This window comes from Scyliorhinus canicula, chromosome 7, assembly GCF_902713615.1.
Source record: "Scyliorhinus canicula chromosome 7, sScyCan1.1, whole genome shotgun sequence".
Classification (NCBI taxonomy): domain Eukaryota; kingdom Metazoa; phylum Chordata; class Chondrichthyes; order Carcharhiniformes; family Scyliorhinidae; genus Scyliorhinus; species Scyliorhinus canicula.
Genome location: NC_052152.1, coordinates 81395752 through 81416422, shown reverse-complemented (window position 1 = coordinate 81416422; position 20671 = coordinate 81395752). Strand labels below are relative to the sequence as shown.

General features: G+C 42.8%; 1 protein-coding gene across 10 annotated transcripts in view; it reads left to right on the top strand.

The window, feature by feature from the left end:
• Nucleotides 1–20671, top strand: part of dmd (dystrophin) — a 2667466-nt gene that overhangs the window by 1082395 nt on the left and 1564400 nt on the right. For all 10 annotated transcript variants that reach the window (XM_038802261.1, XM_038802266.1, XM_038802267.1 and 7 more), the window contains 2 exons: nt 2228–2472; nt 10207–10387. In XM_038802261.1, coding sequence (XP_038658189.1) covers nt 2228–2472; nt 10207–10387 — 426 coding nt within the window. The remainder of the gene's footprint in view (nt 1–2227; nt 2473–10206; nt 10388–20671) is intronic.

Sequence of the window (20671 nt, the reverse complement as noted above, 5' to 3'; positions counted from 1 at the left end):
GGATAATTTTGACCTTTTTCTGGGCAGGTAAGGGGGCACAGATTTGGTGAGCATTTGTACAGAGGGACAGCATTCAGGAAGATGGGCATAGACAAATTTGATTAATTATTATTGGACAGCAAATGTGGAAAAGATTTGAAATGGATCGTGGAGGAAGGCTTGATCTGGGATTGGATGGAGGAGGCTTACTGTACGGGGACAAGGCTCTGCTTCCATTCTCTCCGGTCAAATGTTCTCAGAGTCCAGTGGTGGTTGCTTTGTTAAGAGTTTGGAATCAGTTTAGGCAACATTTTAAGTTGGAGGGCATGTCACTGTGGGCACCGATTTGTGGAAGCCATACATTAATTCCAGAAGGTTTGGATTCGACATACAGGGTTTTTGAATGGCTGGGATGGGGAGGAGATAGAGAGATTTAGGGACTTGTTCATGGAAGGTAGATTTGCAGAGTTGGGGGAATTGGGAGAGAAGTTTCAGCTGCCAAGGGGGAATGGGCTTCAGTACTTGCAGATTAAGAATTTCATGAAGAAGGAGCTGGCCATGTTTCTGCAGTTACCATTCCCTTTGTTGCTGGGGAGGATAGTGTCTGATGATGAGATAGGAGAGGGCAAGATCTCTGATATCTGTGGGCAGTTAATGGAGAGGGAGAACATTTTGATGGAGGAGATAAGGAGGAGTTGGGTGGTGATGAGCAGGAATTTCTTCAGCCAGAGGGTGGTGAATCTGTGAAACTCATTGCTGCAGAAGGCTGTGGAGACCAAATCACTGAGTGTCTTTAAGATAGAGATAGCTAGGTTCTTGATTAATAAGGGGGTCAGAGGTTATGGGAAGAAGGCAGGAGAATGGGGATGAAAATATATCAACCATGATTGAATGGCGGCGCAGACCTGTTGGGCCGTGTGGCCTAAATCTGCTCCTATGTCTTATGATCTTATGATCCTCTGATGCATTTGAGGGGGGGGGGGGGGATCTGGAGTGAGGCCTTGTGCAGGATAAATGTGACCTCTTCATGTGTAAGATTGAGTTGAATTCAATTTAAAGTGGTGTATAGAGCACATATGACAAAGACACGTATGAGTGTTTTTTTCATGAGGTGGTGAACAGATGCGGTGGTGTTTCATGGGGCCAGCGATCCTCACACACATGTTCTCGTCCTGTCTGAAATTGGTGGGATTTGGGAGTGGTTTTCGGGAATGCTGTCGGAGATCTTGAGGGTGAAGGTGGGCCCGAGCCTATTGCTGGCGATATTTAGAGTATCGGAAGATTAGGGAGTACAGGAGGGGAGAGAGGCCGATATGTTGGCCTTCACTCCCTAATAGCCTGGAGGAAGATCCTGTTTGGGTGGTGGAATCTGGAGCCACCAAGGACAGTGAGGTGGATGAGTGATCTGGAAGAATGTTTACTTTTGGAGCGGTTTGCCATTCTGGGGTTGGAGCAGGGGTTCTACGCGAGGTGAAGGCTGTCCATCTTTAAGCATTTATAAGCATCAGCGGGTTTGTTTTGTTTTATATTGTAACTATAAGGTGGGTTATGTGGGGTGATAGGTTGAGGGGGGTTGATAATGAGAAATGTATATTGTTGAATGGAATGTTGTGTTTTGTGTATAAAATTAAAATGCCCTGAACAAATATATATATTTTTTAACATGACAATCCACATAGGAGTGGAAACTTCTGAATTTTCAGAATGCTGTTTTCTTTGTTTGTTGCTTTTAGTACATCAGCATTTAATTTTATAAATTATATCATTTTATTCTTTACTAGTTACCATAATCTAAATGATAAGTATCAGTTTATATGCTTTGGTCTAGCTAGGAACAATGGATATAATCTGAACTTCTGAGAGTATCTCGTCTTCTAAGCAGTTAGCTCCCACCATTTGCACATTTTATAAACACAAGGTTGTATCTCTCAATCAGACACAAAACCAAGTGTAATGTTTGCCAACACTCATTGATTACACATTTGTATTTACACTAATTAATCCAGAAAAGATCCATTCTAACTTTCTCAATGATCTCTTCAAACATCCCAATCAACATCTTTAATATATTTAAGTACAGTACAGAATCTTGATATAAATAATCTGTAATTCTAAATGTGTTGAAAATACAGTTGCCATTTTTACTTCTGATGAAATTTCAGTCAATGTTTATAGTGCACAAAAGGTCAGTTTTAAAACTTATAAAACAATGTTAAATATTCTCCCTGATTTATTTTTATATTCACAGAGGGGATTTCATCTGCTGATGATATCAAACAGGCTTCAGAGCAGCTCAACAACCGCTGGGAGGAATTTTGTCAACTGCTGGTGGAGAGGATGGACTGGCTGCAGTATCAGAGCAAGATCATCACTGTCTCCTCACAGCTGCAGCAGCTTGAGCAAACTGTGATCTCTGCAGAGAGCTGGCTAAAAGCACAACAGCCACCAGTCACTGAGTCAGATACCGCAAAGATCCAGTTGGAGAAATGCAAGGTTAGGACATTCAACGGTTAGACATTTCTTTTTGCACATTTAGCACTTGGTGCTGTTCTGAACTGAGCCATGGCCCTCACGTGGGATATCATTGTGATGATGGGCACAGTGACATGTTAGTTTTCCAAGTATTTTCAGACAATGTTCAAACAAGTCTCTGAGAAACTGAGATATACATCAAAATAGGTGAATGCTTGCACATATACTTGGAATAATATTATTGGTTGCTGAAGCTGTAATTTGAAGAAAAGTGTAACTCTGAAAGCTTCCAGGCTGATGAAAACTTATGTTGTGTTGCAACATAATAGCTCTGTAGCATTAACATGTCTGATGTGCTTTGTGGAATATGCATTTGGGAAAGCAATTCATGCACTGCATTCCGGATCCCATTTGTCGTGCTGAGGGAAGCTGTCGCAAGAAAGCCATTTACTACTTAAATTAGAGAAATTTAAATTGGGCTATTGGAATACATCTCTCGGTGTCTGTCGCATGGAGAGATAAAGGAGAAAATAAATAAAAACACACTCTAAGACAGTTGACATTTTTAAAAAAAATTTAGATTACCCAATTATTTTTTCCAATTAAGGTGCAATTTAGGGCCAATCCACCTACTCTGCACATTTTTGTGTTGTGGGGGCGAAACCCACGCAGACACGGGGAGAATGTGCAAACTCCACACGGACAGTGACCCAGAGCCAGGATCGAACCTGGGACCTCAGTGCCGTGAGGCGGTTGCGCGAACCACTAGGCCACTGTGCTGCCCTAGACAGTTGACATTCTTGGAATAAAATTCAATTTGCTGCTCCAAAACTTTGTAAAATGTGATATTCCTTGAATTATTTATAGAAGGCATTGTACCCGTAAATATACAAGAAAAAACATCTAATGGAAATGGTGAAGACAATAAATAGTTGAATTTGCATGGCTAAAAAGGATTGGTAATAAGCCTTACCGCATACCCTCCTTCCTTTGGAGAAAAGTGGATTTACAACCATATTAACAAGTTCAGCCTATCAGTCTTGCGCTTAATTCTGGTCGACCTTCTGAGCACTGGCTGCGTTGATGAACGTGCCCCACCTTCATCAATTGCTGGCCTTTCCCGCTGTCACCACAGCTGATGTATCATTAGTGCCAGGCTCTGCTGAACAGTCTGTGTCTTTCTCCAGTTTGAGATTACAACCAGACTCATCCACAGGGTTAAGAACTTTGAGGAGCGCTTGTCGGTTCCGGCACAGAAGTAAGCCATCCTTGGTAAACACCATGTTTGAGTGTGGACCTGCTTGTTGTAAACCGTTGCCAGCTTCACCCATCCTTTGCCATTGGAGTCCTCAATTTTGATTATGTCCCTTAGTTGCAAGGGCTGGAGTGGCCTTACAGACCTATTATAGATCTCTTTCTGCTTTTGTTTCTGTAGAATCTGCTTCCTCTGGAGCCTTCAATTGACCGTGGGCGCCACCAGGGTTGTGCAGAGCTGCCTGCTCATAAGCAGCTGTGCTGGTGGCAGTCCATTTACCATTGGAGCTGAATGGTAGCTGAGTAGGGCAAGATACGTGCCTTTCCGGCTGTCCAGGGCTTTCGTGAGCAGCTGCTTTACTATGTGCACGTTCTTTTTTGCCTTCCCATTCAACTGTGAAAAAGAGAGGGCTTGATTTAATTTGTTTAAAGTCATACTGGTGAGCAAACTCAGTCCATTCATGATTACTGAAACAAGGACCATTGTCCGACATGACAATAGATGGTATGCCATGACAGGCAAAGATCATTTTGATTTGTTGAATTACACACCGAGCTGTCGCATTGGGCAGCTGCGCTACATCTGGGTAATTGGAGATGTAGTTGATTACGACCAGGTGGTCTCTCTCCTGAAAGTGGAACAAGACCATACTGACTTTTTGTTACGGGCTGGTAACGATGTCTTTCACATGCATGGGTTCCCTGCTTTGTCTGCAGTGAAACTTCTTTCAGGTATCGAATTGTCAACCATACCCGCTATGTCCTGGGAAATGCCTGGCCAATATATAATCTCCTGGGTCCTGTGTTTGCATTTTTCAATGCCCAGGTGCCCTTCGTGAAGTATTTTTTAGCATGAGTAGCCTGAGAGTATGCGGGATGACAATCCTGTGCTGCATTAAAAGAAGACCATTCGCCTCACTGAGCTCAGCACGAACATTATAAAATGCAGAGCAGGAGCCTTTTGGCCAACCTTCTTTGAGATCCCTGCTGACCTTCTGAAGTTCCAGATCCTTAACTGTTTCTGCCTTGATTAGCCTGTACTCTTCATCAGCGATCGGCAGTGATGCAGCCACCATGGCGACATGTAGCTGAACCTCATCAGCCCTTGGACAGGCCTCAAAAGCATGGCGGAGATGGTCAGAAACTTGCCTGGTGTTTAGAGCGGGCAAACGTCATACCACTGGAGTTTCAGCATAAGTCGTTATATCCTCGGGGACATCTGACATAAGTTCTTGTGGACTATCGCAACCAGCGGCCTGTGGTCCATTTCAACTAAAAATGTGGGCAGCCAATATACATAATCATGAAATTTCTTGAGACCAGTGATTAGTCCCAGGCGTTCCTTCTCGATTGCGTATTTCTGCGCTTTGTTTCCATCATGGCCCTCGAAGCATATGCCACCAGCAGCCAGTGCCCATTTGCAATCTGCTGCAGAAGTACTGCCCCAATCCTGTCCCGAGATGCATCCAAGGAGATTTTGGTCGTCTTGGCTGGGTGAAAAAATTCCAGGACAGGCGTTATTGTTAGCGAAACACATAGCGCTTTCCATTCCTGTTTGTGCTCCGGTGACTACTGGAAGACCACAGCCTTCTTAATGGATTCTCTGAGCTGTGATGTCTTGGAGGCAAGGGAGAGAATGAACGAAGTTGATCATGCCCAGAATGCGCAACACGCCATTTTTGTCCATGGGCCTTGGCATCTTAATAATGCCCTTGATCTTTACATCATCTGGTTCCACACCATTTGATGATAGCCTATCTCCTAGAAACGTAATAGTGTGAATGCCGACTTGCCATTTTGCTTAATTGAGTTTGAGGCCATTCTTGCTGATTTTTTGCAGAACTTGAAAGAGCCATGCATCCTGCTCCTCGCGCGTGTACCTCCAGACTATAATGTCGTCGACATAAATATGGATACCCAGCAGCCCTTCCACTATGTGCTCCATGGCCCAATGAAAGATTTCTGATGGAGAGATAATACCGAACGGCATCTGCTGGAAGCAGTAACAGCCGAAGGGCATGTTAAAGGTGCACGGTCTTGTGCTCAGCTCATCGAGCTTGAGCTGTCAGAAATCCTGCGACACATCCAGCTTGCTGAAGCAAGTTGTTCCAGCGATTTTGCACACAAGTTCTTCCCTTTTAATGTTCATGCCAAGGTCCTTGGGGTCCATGGAAATTCTCAGGTCTCCGTTCTGTTTTGTTACGCATACCATAGAGTTTATCCAGTCAGTGGGCTCTTCTATGCACCTAATGTCACCCAGGATTGTCATCCACTGCAGCTCAGCTTTGAGCTTCTCTCTCAGCGGAGCAGGCACTTATTTGGTCGAATGTACTACCAATCTCGCATTCTCCTTTAGTTGTATGTGGTAAGTGAAGGGCACGGTGCGAAACCCTTGAAATACCTTTGAATGTGTCTTTAATATCCACTCCACCAAGATGTGTTGATGGAGTGCCATGCAACCTCTTGACAAGTCCGAGCATTTCACATGCCTGCACCCTAATGAACGATTCATGCTCCGTCTCCACCACAAAGAAACATATTCTGTGCGATATCTCTTTGACCGTGACATCAAGCTCACATTCTCCCACAGTTGGGATCCAATGACCATTGTAATCTTTCAGAATCATTCCTGCCAGAGTGATGTGAGGTTTGACCTTTAGCCGTTTCTCCGCCAAGAACGGGATCAGGTCGGCCCTCGCTTCTGTGTCGAGTTTTCACTTGATGGATGTTCCATTTAGCATTGCTGGGATCGTCCATCTGTCCTCAATAGTTCCTGCAGTTGCCTCACTGTGACTGCAGAATGGAAGCATCACTTCTTTGTTTCAGCCTGCCGAACTTCGTGAGTCACCATTCAGGACCATATTCCAGAATATGGCGACAAGGAGCTTTTCACAGTAACTTCATTGAAGCCCACTTGTGGCAATAAGCGATTATTATATGATTATTCACATCAGCTCGGTTGTTGTCTCCTTTGTCCTTATCCAGACTCTTTTTTTCTGTAGAGACAACTGTGCATCGATGGGCAAAGTGACCAGTTCTCCCACACTTGTGACATTTATTTTTTTGAAGCAGGGCAGCGCCACGGCAAGTGTCGGTTACCACATTTCTGCTACAAAATGGCTGATGGGGCTTGTTGCCCAAAATGGCTGCCAGCATCGAGACCACGTTTCCTTTGATGTTGCGCAGCGGTGCGCTAAAAATGGTCGCCCGCATCGAGACCAATTTTTTGTGTGGCTGCGTCACGGTGCGCTCAAAATGGCCACCCGCACTGAAACTACATTTCTTTCTGAACTGCGTAACAGCACTTATGGCGCCAGCATCGCTTCCATGATTGGCGTCAACAGTTTCTGAACTGAAGGCACTGGTCCACTGAGCAGTTAGCTCACTTGCCTGCCATATTCTGATGGTGGCGTTGAACATGAGGTTGTCTTCCCTCAATGATTATTCTCATAGCGCAACATCCAAAATCCCAAAAACAATTTTGTCGCGGATCATTAAAGAGTGCAACTGTCCAAAATTGCATGACTAGGTCTTTAATCTTAAATCCGTCGCATTGTTATCAAATAATTCCTTATCTTTTTTGGCATGGGAACGGAATACATATCATTCAAAAGTCTCATTGTTTTTCGAAGAACAATGTAGATCAAAGCACTGAATCACCTCATCATAACTCTCCTCTTCTTCATTCCCAAAACTGAAGAATTATACAGTTCAAGTGCTTGAGGACCTGCTATCGATTGTAGAAATGCAACGCGCCTTGCATCAGGCAGCACCTGGAGGCCATGGGCCAAAAGATAGAGTTCAAACTACTGTTTAAAATCGTGCCAGTTTGTGTCCAAACTGACCAAGACTTGAAGTTGGTGGGGGTACCTTCAAACCATCCATTTCACACTTCATCGTCTTGCGTAGCGTTGAGTCGCAAACCTGTGGTTCATCAGGTCGGTCGAGAAGTCGTTAATTCAGATTCTCCTATTCTTCAGCGTGGACTGCCCTGTTTGCAGTTACCTTAGTTCTTCAGCATGCCTAATACCATGTTATGTTCTATGGCTCCCCTGATCATGAAGACACGCATAGAACATGGGTGTTTAACTATAACGAGTATTTATTATCAAACACGTGGACAGACAACCACCAAACTTATGCACAGACAATTATATCTAAGTTACTGGAGATCTATGGTGAGATGTGACTGTCCTATTGTCCATCCTGCCACCAACTGTCTCATCTGTCACCTGATGCCTCCATGTGTGTCTGGCTCCACTTACTGGCAGGAGGTCATAACTGTCACTACTAGTATTGATGATGTACCTCTTCATTCAACTGAGGAAGGAACAGTGCTCCGAAAGCTAGTGTTTGAAACAAACCTGTTGGACTTTAACCTGGTGTTGTAAGACTACTTACTGTACAAGTATTGATGATCAGCTTTATACATTGATACAATTATATACAGATATGCATATGTGCTGATCACCACAGGTGACCAGAGGTGATTCGTTATTCAGAATCTGCTCTGACTAGCATTCTATGAGGCCTGAACACACCATCTTTGATTTGGTGTCTATTATTTATCCAATTACTCTGAAAGGGGTTCATTCTAACATGGTGCTTGTTGATCAAGAGTGTCTAATTACTGATTATTTCCTTTTCATTGACATTATTACTCTGTAGGTAAGCTCCTGAATGCCTGAAACACTTTCCACTGGGCAAGCTGATAATAAAGTAACTCATTGAGACCACCTTGTGAAGGCTGAAATTTTACATGGCCAGTTATGGTTCAACATTCTCACACCCCTTTCCAATCCTTCTCTAATTTAACCCAACCTGTCTCTGTAGCTTCTACCAGCCCTGGATTTCAGTCTATCCATTAAAAACCCAACTTCTTCCTGAAAATTACCTACTCTCTTCATTCAGACCCTACTTCGGTCTAGCAACTTGAATTAAGAGAGCAGGCATGGTTCCGGGAAACAAATGGTGACACATTAATTTCTTGCATAAAATGCCAGTAAATAGGGTGGATAAAAAATAGATATATTAACTGGAAGGAATACAGAAACAGTGTTCTGTGATCTGTCTTTGATGTTTTCATTCATACATGTAAAGTTATGTAAATTGCATCCAGGTTCGATGCATTTGGTTATATAGGCAAATCAAGATGTACAGAAAAACCCCTCCTTTCATTTTGCTTAATAACAATGCCATTGCAGTGGCCTTGTCACCCTAACAAATGTTTAGATTTTTTAGTCATACATAATCTGTCCCCTGTCAGATAATGTGCTTGTGTGGCAAATAAAAATTATTGAAGTCTGCCACCTCTCAAGTTGTTATACATATAAAAGTAATGTATTCATTCAGTGGGAAAGATGCTTCTTCAAATTTCGCAAATATCTTGCGTTTATCAAGTCCAAAGTTCAAACTAAGTGAGGTCTCTAATGTTAAACAAAAACAACACTTGCCAATGTTATTCGTTTGTGGAGGGAGATGACATCATATCAATGTCATAAAATGCTTCAGTGCAACTTAGCCCGCGCAGACAATTAACGGCATAGATCAGCTACGTACTTTGTGCAGATGATGCCCTTTGGTAAAAATATACATGGACAGATAACTGCACACACCCTCTCTCTGCACACAATCACACTCTTAGCTATTTTATTTCCCCCTATATCTATGTCTTTTTCAGCATATCTTGACAGCTTTTCAAATTGATTTCTACTATTCCTGGCAAAATCTTTCATGAAGCTTTTGTAAGCAGCGCACGTATTTTTGGTATTTTGTTGTTGATTATGTTTGGTAAGAATGATAACATCAATAGAAGATAGATGTTTTATCTCATTTTCACCTTCTCACTTCACCCTGATTGGGTATGACAGCTTCAATGCCACCACTGGTTCATCCGCAAGTGCTTCGCAATTATACCGGAATGTCAATTTCAGAAAAACACACTTTACTGCATTTGTCTCCATTTTCCACACCAACTAACCATCCTCATGACTTTCCTGTGCAATTTAGCATTTAGTTGTATGCATACTTGTGCTATGAGTTCAGACTCTCTGCACTCAATTAAGTTAAGAGCAATGACAGAAAAGTAATTACGTATTCAGTCAGTCCTGCCTAGATTTAAACTGAAGTCTGTTTTTGAGAGGCAAGTGCTCTCCTGATTCACTCTTTTGTACAGCACACCCAGAGTCGCTGCTCTATGTTCTAATTTGAACATCTATCACCTTACCAAGTAAATGCACATTAAACACACAAAATTCTGATTAGCCAGCATTAAGTGTTTTGTACAACTGATGAGTGGTTCGAGCTTACAGTTGCTGAGTGTCAATGCTCCAGAGAAGCTGGTCAGCCATTTTTGTCATGTCTGTGTTAGGTAATGAATCTCTCTCCCCCCCCCCCCCCCCCCCCCCCCCCCAGCCCATGCAACATGAAACTTGGAGCTTTCAAAATTATTCATATCTTGATATTGACAAAGCAAAATTTATTTCTGTGCAAACCTTTCAGGAGGAAATCTCGCGATTGACAGCACTACAACCATTGGTTCATAAGTTGACAGAACAAGGGGCTGAGCTACAACAGAAGGAGGAGGTGCCCAAGTCTTTAGGAGCTGATATCATGGCCTCTACCAGTCATTTTGCTCATGTTCTTAAAGCTCTGCAGACTGAAGAGAAACAGTTGCAATCCCGTAAGTGATTCTAGGTCTTCAGACTTGATATGTTTCATCATTGTGAAAAGCCATTTTTTAGCTTTTTTTAGCCATTTTTTCAAACATGTGGAATTATATTTCTCTAACCAAAATGTTACCAAATCAAAAAAGCATGAATTGCACAACAGTCTCTCACAAATTATACTTTGAGGAAGAGATGCATGTGCTGTTTAGTTTTTTTCTAAATCGTTGCTGAACACCAAATGGGAGTTGAATGAACATTCAAATGGGCGAGGAGAAGCTCATGTCGAGGATAGTGAATACCTTTTGTATGAATCAAAGTAACTGAAGAGAAACTTTTGATTGTATTTGTATAAATCTCTATTGAACAAACAATTTAACTCTTGCAGCACAATTAAATGTTTCAAAGTGTTCAGATGTATTATGCTGGGCTGGCTTCTCCGCCGGCGGGATGCTCCATTTTGCCAATGGCGTTGAATGCCCCACAATGGGAAACCCCATTAACCAGCCGGCATAATAGAACATCCCGCCGGCGGGGTGACACAGAAATCTGGGGCGGCAGGATGGAGAATCCAGCCCGCTATTTCTTTCCAGGTATCTTTTGTAATATAAGTACTCTACCACATGGATTATCCAAACCCAAGAGTTGAAATCCTAATTAGAATAATAATCTTTATTATGTAACTCCAATGAGGTTACTGTGAAAATCCCCCAGTTACCACACTACGAAGACTGTTCGGGTACACAGAGGGAGAATTCAGACTGTCCAATTCACCGAACAAGCATGTCTTTCCAGACTTGTGGGTGAAAAGTGGAACACCCAGAGGAAACCCACGCAGATACTGGCAGAACATGCAGACTCCGCACAGACAGTGACCCAAGCCGGGAATCGAATCCGGGTCCCTGGCACTGTGAAGCAACAGTGCTAACTACTATGATGCCGTCCGCCACTCAACTGTCAGTCCTGTGATTTTTCTTATATTCCATTCCCACAGATTTAATTTTGGTGTTTGTATTTTTCTTTCCTTCTTGTGACCTCTCTTCTCTGCTGATCATGACTTCTCTTTCTCTGCTGACCAAGACCTATTCCCTTAATCATCCCTTCACTTTTTATTGAATGTACTAACTTTCTGCCCCTCTGCTTTTTTAATTCTTAGCTGCAAGCCTGTTTAGCTTTGGATATTTTGTTTTCATTTTCTAATGTTGCATCCTTTCAATTTGACACAAATTGTTTTACTTAATTAGTTCCTCCGATGCCTTAATAGGGTTACATAGGCCGGGAAATTTTCAAGTTCAGTCTCTCTTGTTTGAGCTAAATTAACAATGTGATTGGAGGTGGGGTGGTGCAATTTATTTTTGGATGAGAAGGGGAAGTCATGGTATCTGTTTTCTGATCATTATCCATGTGACCCTTGCTGTAGGTGCACATGATGGGAACAGGATTCTTCCTGCTCTTGATGCCTTCCACAGTAGAACACAATAACAGCCTAACTTTCAAATCTCACACATTAATAGTGTATAATTGGACCAGATGCTGAATGGAAATTAATGCCATGGAAGTAGACTATAAACAGCAAATCGACACCTTGAAGGGGGAAACATATGCTTCCCTTTATATCTCTCTGATACTGCTGTGAGAAGACCATCAAGAACATGGAGCCTAGTGATCTTGCTGTCTGGTGTATAGGCAGGATAGAAGAAGAATGAGGAGAATGTGACAAGGCGCCTGGCTCGACAAAGGGAAGAGCACAACAGTCGAGATCGTGGTTTGACAGGGCTTCTTCCGCAGGTGGAGGGAGATCCACAGAGAGCCGTCATGTATAGGTTGCACAAGGTGAACCTGGCCAGTCTGGTAGAGAGAGTGAAGGTGGACTTGGAGATGGGATGCACTCCCATTGTCATTGGAGGGAAGGGTCCAGGTGGTTAAAATGATCATTCCTCCAAGGTTCTTGTTTGTGTTTCGGTGTCTTCCAATCTTTCTCCCCAAGTAGTTTTTTAATAGGATTAATAAGCTAATTTTGGCCTTTGAAAGAGCAGGTAAAACCCCTCAGATTTGGAGGGCATTCTTGCAGAGGGAGAAACAGTCGGGGGGGGGGGGGGGGGTTTTGGCATGACCTGATTTGATGGATTATTATTGGGCGGCGAACATTGAGAAATGCGGGGATAGGTCAAGATAGTACGAGAGTGGGTCAATTAGGGGGCGGATGGGGGAGGCTTCCTGCACAGGTTCGAGTCTGAGGGCATTTACTACTGCTCCACTTCCATTATCACTGGTCAAGGACCAAGACCAGTGGTAACAGCTTCTCTGAGACTATGAAACCAATTGACGCAGCACTTTAAATCTATGTTGTAAATCTGCAGGAACCATAGATTTATATTGGCTAGGATGGATTTGTCATATAAGATCTGGGAGAGGGAGGTGGTCGAGACGTTTAGGGATTTGTTCATGGAGGGTACGTTTGCTGGGCTGGAGGAGCTGGGGGAGGGAATATGTTTACATACGTACAGGTACAGAACTTTGTCCGGAAGGAACTTTCTACATTTTCTTGATTCCTGGCCCCCACTCTTATGGATAAGATGCTGTCCCTGGATGAGATAGAGGAAGGGAGGATATCAGAAACTTATGGGCAGTTGATGTAGATGAAGAGGGCTTCACTGAAGGAAGTACAAGAAAAATGGGAGGAAGAGTAGGGTTGTGCTTTTGAGCATGGGGGGGGGGGGGGGGGGGGGCGGTTTATGGAGCAAGGTTCTGCATAGGATTAATTCTACCTTCTCATGTGCGAGACTGAGTTTCATTCAGTTTAAAGTGGTGCACAGGGCACACATGACCAGAGTGGGTGCTTTCCAGGGGCAGTGGATAGATGTGAGTGTTGTTCAAAGGGCAGGTGAACGATGAACATGTTTTGGTCCAGGCCCTAAATTGGTCAAGTTCTGGGCTTCATTCTTCAAAACTATGTCGGAAGTTTTGGGTGTTAAATGGAGCCGTGCCCATTGGCGGTGATCTTTGGGTTGTCAGACCTGCCTGGGCTGCAGGAGGGGAAGAAACTGATGTCTTAGCCTTCACCTCTCTGATAGCCTGGAAGCATTTGCTGGGGTGGAGGGCATTGGCGACGCCAAAGATAACTGCATGACAGGATACCTGTTAGAGTTCCTGCACTTGATGGGTGCTGCCCCAACAGCACTCAAGAAGCTCAACACCATCCAGGACAAAGCAGCCAGCTTGATTAGCATCCTTTCCACTCCAATAAACAGCCACTCCCGCCAACACCACACAGTGGCAAAAGAGTGTCCCATCTACAAGACACACTGCAACAATTCATCAAGGCTTCTTCAGCAGCACCTTCCAAACCTGTAACCTACCAGAAGGGGACAAGGACAGTAGATGTATGGTAACAGCAACACCTGAAATTTCACCTCCAAGGCACACACACCATCCTGACTTGGAACTATATCACCGTACCTTCAATGGCGCTGGGTCATAATCCTGAAAACTCCCTCGCTCATTAACACCCCAATATCCTACAACACGGACTGCAGCTGTTTACGAAGGCAGCTCACTACCACCCTCTCCAGGGCATTTCGGGAAAGGATTTCAGTACTGGACTAGCCAGTGCTGCCATTTCCCGTGAACAAATGTAAGAAAAAAATTGTCGACTTGTTCTAATCATTTTATGCTTTTCTCCTGCCTTTCTTGAAATATGGTATTACATTTACCAACTTCCAATCTAATGGGAGCATTCCCAAATCAGAGAGATTTTGAAAAATCAGTGGCAGTGAATCCACTGTTTTTGCAGTTATCTCTTTTGAATCTCTGCAATGTAGATGATTGTGGCCCAGGGGTTTATCAAACACAGTCTCTTAGTTTCTCTGATGCTGATATTAATTACCTTAATTTCATTTCTTATTGGCACCTGAAATTACTCCATATTTCTGGTATGTCACGTGTGCCTTCTGTGGTGACCAAGGGCACAAAACATTTATTCAGTGTCTCCTGTCATTTCATCACTCCCCAAGACAATCTCTCCTGTCTTTGATCCTAAGGGACCAACATTTACTTTAGTTACTCTCTTCCTTTTTATAGAGTTGCAAATGCTATTGCAATCAGTTTTTATATTCCTCAGCACTTTACCCTCATTCTATTTTTCCCTGTTTATCAACTATTTGCTGGCCCTTTGGTTTCTAAAACATTACCAATCCTCAGGCTTGCTACTGAATTTGCATTGTTATACACCTCTTCTTTTAATCTGATGCTAACTTTAATTTCCAGAGTGAGATTGTTGAGGGAGATGTGAAGCGAGAGGTCATGGTAGCTGATATGCTGGTAGAGTCCACAGGTCAACACTAAGAGGAGTGAGATGGACAGGGAAGACATTGGCTACATTTACCTCCACCAAGTGCACTGTTCAGAAAGGTCAGCAAGAGTGTAGAGGAAGTTGGGGTTGCTGCTTAGAAGGAGGAAGCAATAGATGCCTGGAGGAACCCTTCAGAATATGCAAAGAAGATACAAAGAGAAGTTGTAGGATTTTCTAGAAGAGAGTAAAACCTGGGATAGCAGCAGGAGAGTAGGGAGATTGCGGAGCATTGGAAGAATTCAGGTAAGGATTTGGGAGGGAAAAGAGAGGAGAAATCAAAGGAGGTATGATGACAGGAGAGAGAGAAAGATGGCAAGGAGGGATAAAGAAAAAATAAATTAAAACGGGAGGGAAAAAAGTGGAAATGGAAATAATGGGTTCAAGTCCAGAGCAGCCATCAAAATAGGGACTCAAATGTATACAGGAAAAGTTCAAATTACTTAGCCCAGGTGCATCTTAAAATCAGAAACAGAGAGGCAGAGAGGTGTGGAGAGGAAATTCCAGAGCTATGGGCCTCAACAACTGAAAGCATAGTCACCAATGAGTTGTTACAATCAGCCAGAATTAGATGTGAATGTAGATAGCATGGAGGGTTGTGGAGGTGGAAGAACGTAGAGGGGCCAGGTCTTGGAGGGATTTGAAAACAAGGATGAGAACTTTGAAATTGAAGTGTCGTTTAAGGGAGAGCCAATGTGGATCATTCTCCTTCCTCCTTTCCATTGCAGTCTCACTTACAATCGGTCTCTTGTTTTTTATTCTTTGAAGCACTATCCTGATACCTTACTGACGTATTTTATGAATAGAAAATGAAAACAAAGAGGACATTTGTCAAAAAATATTTCCAGGACTTATAAACACTCATTTTATTCCATATTATACTGTAATTGAGGATTTAAATCAAATACTTAGTTTCCTTTTTGTAAAATTTTATTTTCTCATTTATCAACATTTACAAAACACATCCATCGTTGTATAAATGTTCACATATTTACTTTGAAACTTTATGATTAACTTTATAAATTCATCGCATTAATGGGGACATGACAAGTCTCCATTTCAAAGATAAAAACCAACATCTGTGAAGCAATGCATTCCAGTTCAACACCATGTGTTGCATTTTCCTGTCAAGGCGATTCATTTCAGCTTCAGTTGTGGATACACAGAACTGTTTGAATCTTTTTCAGTGTTTGATGGAGATTTACCATATTTCTGTGTAAACTTTTACATGTGATGCTATCGGGTGGGAACTCTGGAGTTGGGACGCTGGTTCAAAGCCTTCTGTACAACAGTACAGGACTTTCCAGCACTCTGGTCCCAGCACAATTCAAGTCAAACCTTCCCGATAGAATAGCTCTCTCTTACATAGAAACACAGAAGATAGGAGCAGCAGGAGGCCTTTAGGCCCTTTGAGACTGCTCTGTCATTCGTCATGATCATGTCTGATCATCCAACTCAATAGCCTAATCCTGCTTTCTCCCCCATAGCCTTCGATCCCATTCTCCCAAGTGCTGTATCCAGTCTTCTCTTGAATATATTCAAAGTTTTAGCATCAAGTACTTTCTGTGGTAATTAATTCCACAGGCTCACCACTTCTTTGTGTGAAGAAATGTCTCCTTATCTCTGTCCAAAATGGTTTACCCTGATTCCTCAGACTGTGATCCCTGGTTCTGGACACACATTATTGGTAACATCTTTCCTGCATCTACCCTGTCTAGTCCTGTTAGAATTTTATAAGTCTCTGTGAGACCCCCCTCATTCTTCTGAACTCCAGCGAGAACAATCCCAACCTAGTCAATCTCTCCTCATATGACAGGCCCGCCATCCCTGGAATCAGTCTGGTAAACCTTCGCTGCACTCCCTTGAGAGTAAGAACATTCTTCCTCAGAGAAGGAGACCAAAACTGCACACAATACTCCAGGTGTGGCCTTACCAAGGTCCTGCACAATTGCAGCAACACATTTCTGCTTCTATACTCGAAACGTCTTGCAATGAAGGCCAACGTACCATTAGCCTTCTTTACCATCTGCTGCACCTGCATGCTTACCTTCAGCGAATGGTGCACAAGGACACCCAGGTCCTGCTGCACACTTCCCTCTCCCAATTTACAACCATTCAGATAGTAATCTGCCTTCCTATTTTTGCTTCCAAAATGAATAACCTCACACTTATCCAAATTATACTGCATCTGCCATTGATTTGCCCACGTGTCCAACCTGTCCAGATCTTGCTATAAGATCCCTGCATCCTTGTCACAATTCACCCTCCCACCTAGTTTTGTATCATCTACACACTTTGAGATGTTACACGTTGTTCCCTCATCCAAATCATTAATATATATTGTGAATCGCTGGGGTCCCAGCACCGGTCCCTGTGGTACCCCACTAGTTACTGCCTGGCAATTTGAAAAGGACCCATTAATCCCTAGTCTTTGTTTCCTCTCTGCCAACCAGTTTTCTATCCACCTCAATACATTTCCTCCAATCCCATGCGCTTTAATTTTGCACAATAATCTCTAAGGCGGGACTTTGTCAAACGCCTTCTGAAAGTCCAAATACACCACATCCACTGGCTCCCCCTTGTCGATTGTACTGGTTACCTCTTCAAAGAATTCCAACAGATTTGTCACGCATGATTTTCCCTTCATTAACCAGCTGACTCTGACTGATCCTCCCAGTGCTTTTTAAATGTTCTACTATAAAGTCCTTGATAATGGATTCAAGCGTTTCCCCCACTACCGATGTTAGGCTTACTGGTCTATAATTCCCTGCTTCCTCTCTACCTCCCTTTTTGAATATACGAGTGACGTGAGCTACCCTCCAATCTTCAGGCACAGTTCCAGAGTCTATAGAATCCCGGAAAATGACCACCAATGCATCCACTATTTCCACCGCCTTCAGCACCCTGGGATGCAGATTCTCAGGCCCTGGGGATTTATCTGCCTTCAATCCCATCAGTTTTCCCAGCACCATTTTTCTACTAATGTTGATCTCCCTCAGTTCTTCCTTCTCACTAAACCTTTCATTCTCCACCATTTCTGGGATCTGATTTGCGTTCTCATTTGTGAAGACAGAACCAAAGTATGTATTCAATTGCTCAGCCATTTCTTTGTCCCTTATTGTGCATTCCTCTGTTTCTGTCTGTATGGGGCCTACATTTCTCTTTACCAATCTCTTCCTCTTCACATATCTGTAGAAACTCTTCGTGTCAATCTTTATGTTCCCTGCAAGCTTCCTTTCATACTGTACTTTCCGCTTCTTAATCAGTATCTTCGTCCTTCTTTGCTGAATTCTAAACTGCTCCCAATCCTCAGACCTATTATTTTTCTTGACTAATCTGTATGCTTCTTCCTTGTATTGGATACTATTTCTAATTTCCTTTGTAAGCCATGGATTGGCCCTCTTGGTCCTCTTACCCTCTTTGCTTTTGTGCCAGACAAGAATGAGCAATTGCTGTAGTTCCTCCATGCGTTCCTTGAATGTTTGCCATTGTCTATCCACTATTAACCCTTTAAGTAACTCTCCCCAATCTATCAAGGCTAACTCACACCTCATATCCTCATAGTTCCCTTTATTAAGAATCAGCAGCCTAGTATCCGGATCAACAACTTCACTCTCCATCTTGATAAATTCCATCATGTTATGGTCGCTCATCCCCAAGGGATCTCGTACAGGCAGATTGGCAATAATTCCCTTCTCATTACACAGTACCCAGTCTAAGATGGCCTGGTCTCTAGTTGGTTCCTCCACATATTGGCCAAGAAAACCATCCCGTATACACTCCAGGAATTCCACCTCTGCAGCATTGTGGCTAATTTGATTCGCCCAATCTTTGTGAAGATTAAAATCACCCATGATCACCGAGATTCCTTTGTTACATCCATCTCTGATTTCTTGTTTAATTCCATTCCCAACCTCACCACTGCAATTTGGGGGTCTATATATGACACCCACTAATGTTTTTTGTGCCTTGGTATTTCTCAACTCTACCCATACGGATTCCACATTTTCAGAGCCAATATCCTTTCTCACGACTGTGTTCATTTCCTCTTTAACCAGCAGTGCCACACCATCATCTTTTCTTTTATACCTGTCCTTCCTAAATACTGAAAATCCTGGGACATTCAGTTCCAACCCTGTTCACCCTGCAGCCATGTCTCTGTAATCCCAATTATATCATACCCATTTATATCTATCTGCGCGACTAGTTCATCCACTTTATTGCAAATGCTCCATACATTAAGGCACAGAGCCTTTAAGTTAGTCTTTTTCACAATGTTTGTCTTGCTTCCAATATTGTTCTGTACTGTCCCAATTGGATTTTGTCCATGGTTTCTCCACGTATCACTTTTCTTGTCCACTTTTCTACCTTTTGCTTTTGTCCTTGCTCCCACTTTCTCTGACTCCTTGCATAGGTTCCCATCCCCCTGGCATGTTAGGTTAAACCCTCCCCAACCGCTGTGGCAAATAGCCCCCTTAGGACATCAGTTCCAGGGGTATGACTGCCTCAAAGTTGCCCAGGAAACTTTCTGTCTCCCTAATGCATTGCTGTGTGCAAAGCTTGCCTCTACTTGAACAAATCTGAGGTGAAGCTACTCGAGCAAATACTTCTTGCAGGTGCAATTGCTCTTGATAAGACATGGCTCCCTAGCTCCCACATATTATAGGTGTGGCATATCATCTGCCCTGCCATCTTTATTGTATTTTGTTTAACTAGTTAGGGTTTCAAATTTTGAGAAAAAAATCGCTCAACAATTATTTGTAGTTATATATAGTTTCACTAGGTAAGCTATAAAATTAATAATGTACTTATCTCTCCCTGGTCCAAGTTGAAACAATAATCCACAAAACAACATAATACTTATCAATGATTTACTTACCTGCTTACCTAATTAACACCACTAGATCTCAGGTCTCAGATCTTGCGATCGCTTACTCCCCCTCTTGGGCTGCTTCTTGTCTTTAAAAGACAAGAGCAGCACCTCTTCCCTCATACTTAGAATTCCCTCACCCAATTACAGCTACATTATTGTAGCTGTACATGTGTACCTTAGAGCCTAAACATTTAAAAAAAATCCATGTCCCCATTAATCTACATATATCTATAGGGCTGATACTAACAAATCTTAGAAACATGGGAAAGCATCTCATTGGTCTGTTTGTTCAGTTACCAAATCTGATGACTCTCAATTGCCCACTGACTCAAATATCTATCTGATTCTCCCCACAAGTTTTTCTCCACTTCTTAGGATTCATTCTTTAATGAGACAACAGTCTAAAAGCTACCTGCACCACAACATTATCATAACGTTGCATGTACAAGTAAGAAATATAATCCCAAATGTTATATTGAAAGGAATGAATAAAAAGCAATGTTTTCTGAAACATTTGCAACATGAAAGGTGCAATATAAATGCAAATCTTTTTTCTTTCGTCCATTAGTGGCCTGATGGAATAGTATGCACAATACAAAAATGTAACAAGTTTCTGTCAAACTGGCTTAATATAAATTGTTGGCTTGTTCATGGCTCTGACAGTCTTTGAGACTACATCACATTTCAAAAGATTGTGTGAATTAGTTTCCCAAACACAAGTTGGAACAAAGTATTTTCTTTTCTTAGAATGTCAGCTATTATTTAGCTGCACAGGTCTGGCAGCATCTGTGAAGAGCAAAACAGTTACCAGGCAGAATCGTGGGGTGTTGGGTGTTTCATCCACCAGCTAGAGAGCCGGTGAGAGACCTTTAAGGTCCTTCAGGAAGGCCCACTGGACCACTAGCCAATCGAGATCCCAAGGGCAGACATCTCAACTATTGACTGCTGCTGACTATCAGAGGTGCACAGCTCTTGTGCTCACCAGTTCCACTGGGGAAGCTGGTACCCAGCTCCCACCCCTCACATTCCTGATGTTGAGTCCCTCAATCAGGCAGTGAGTGCTTTCAATTGAGGGACCAC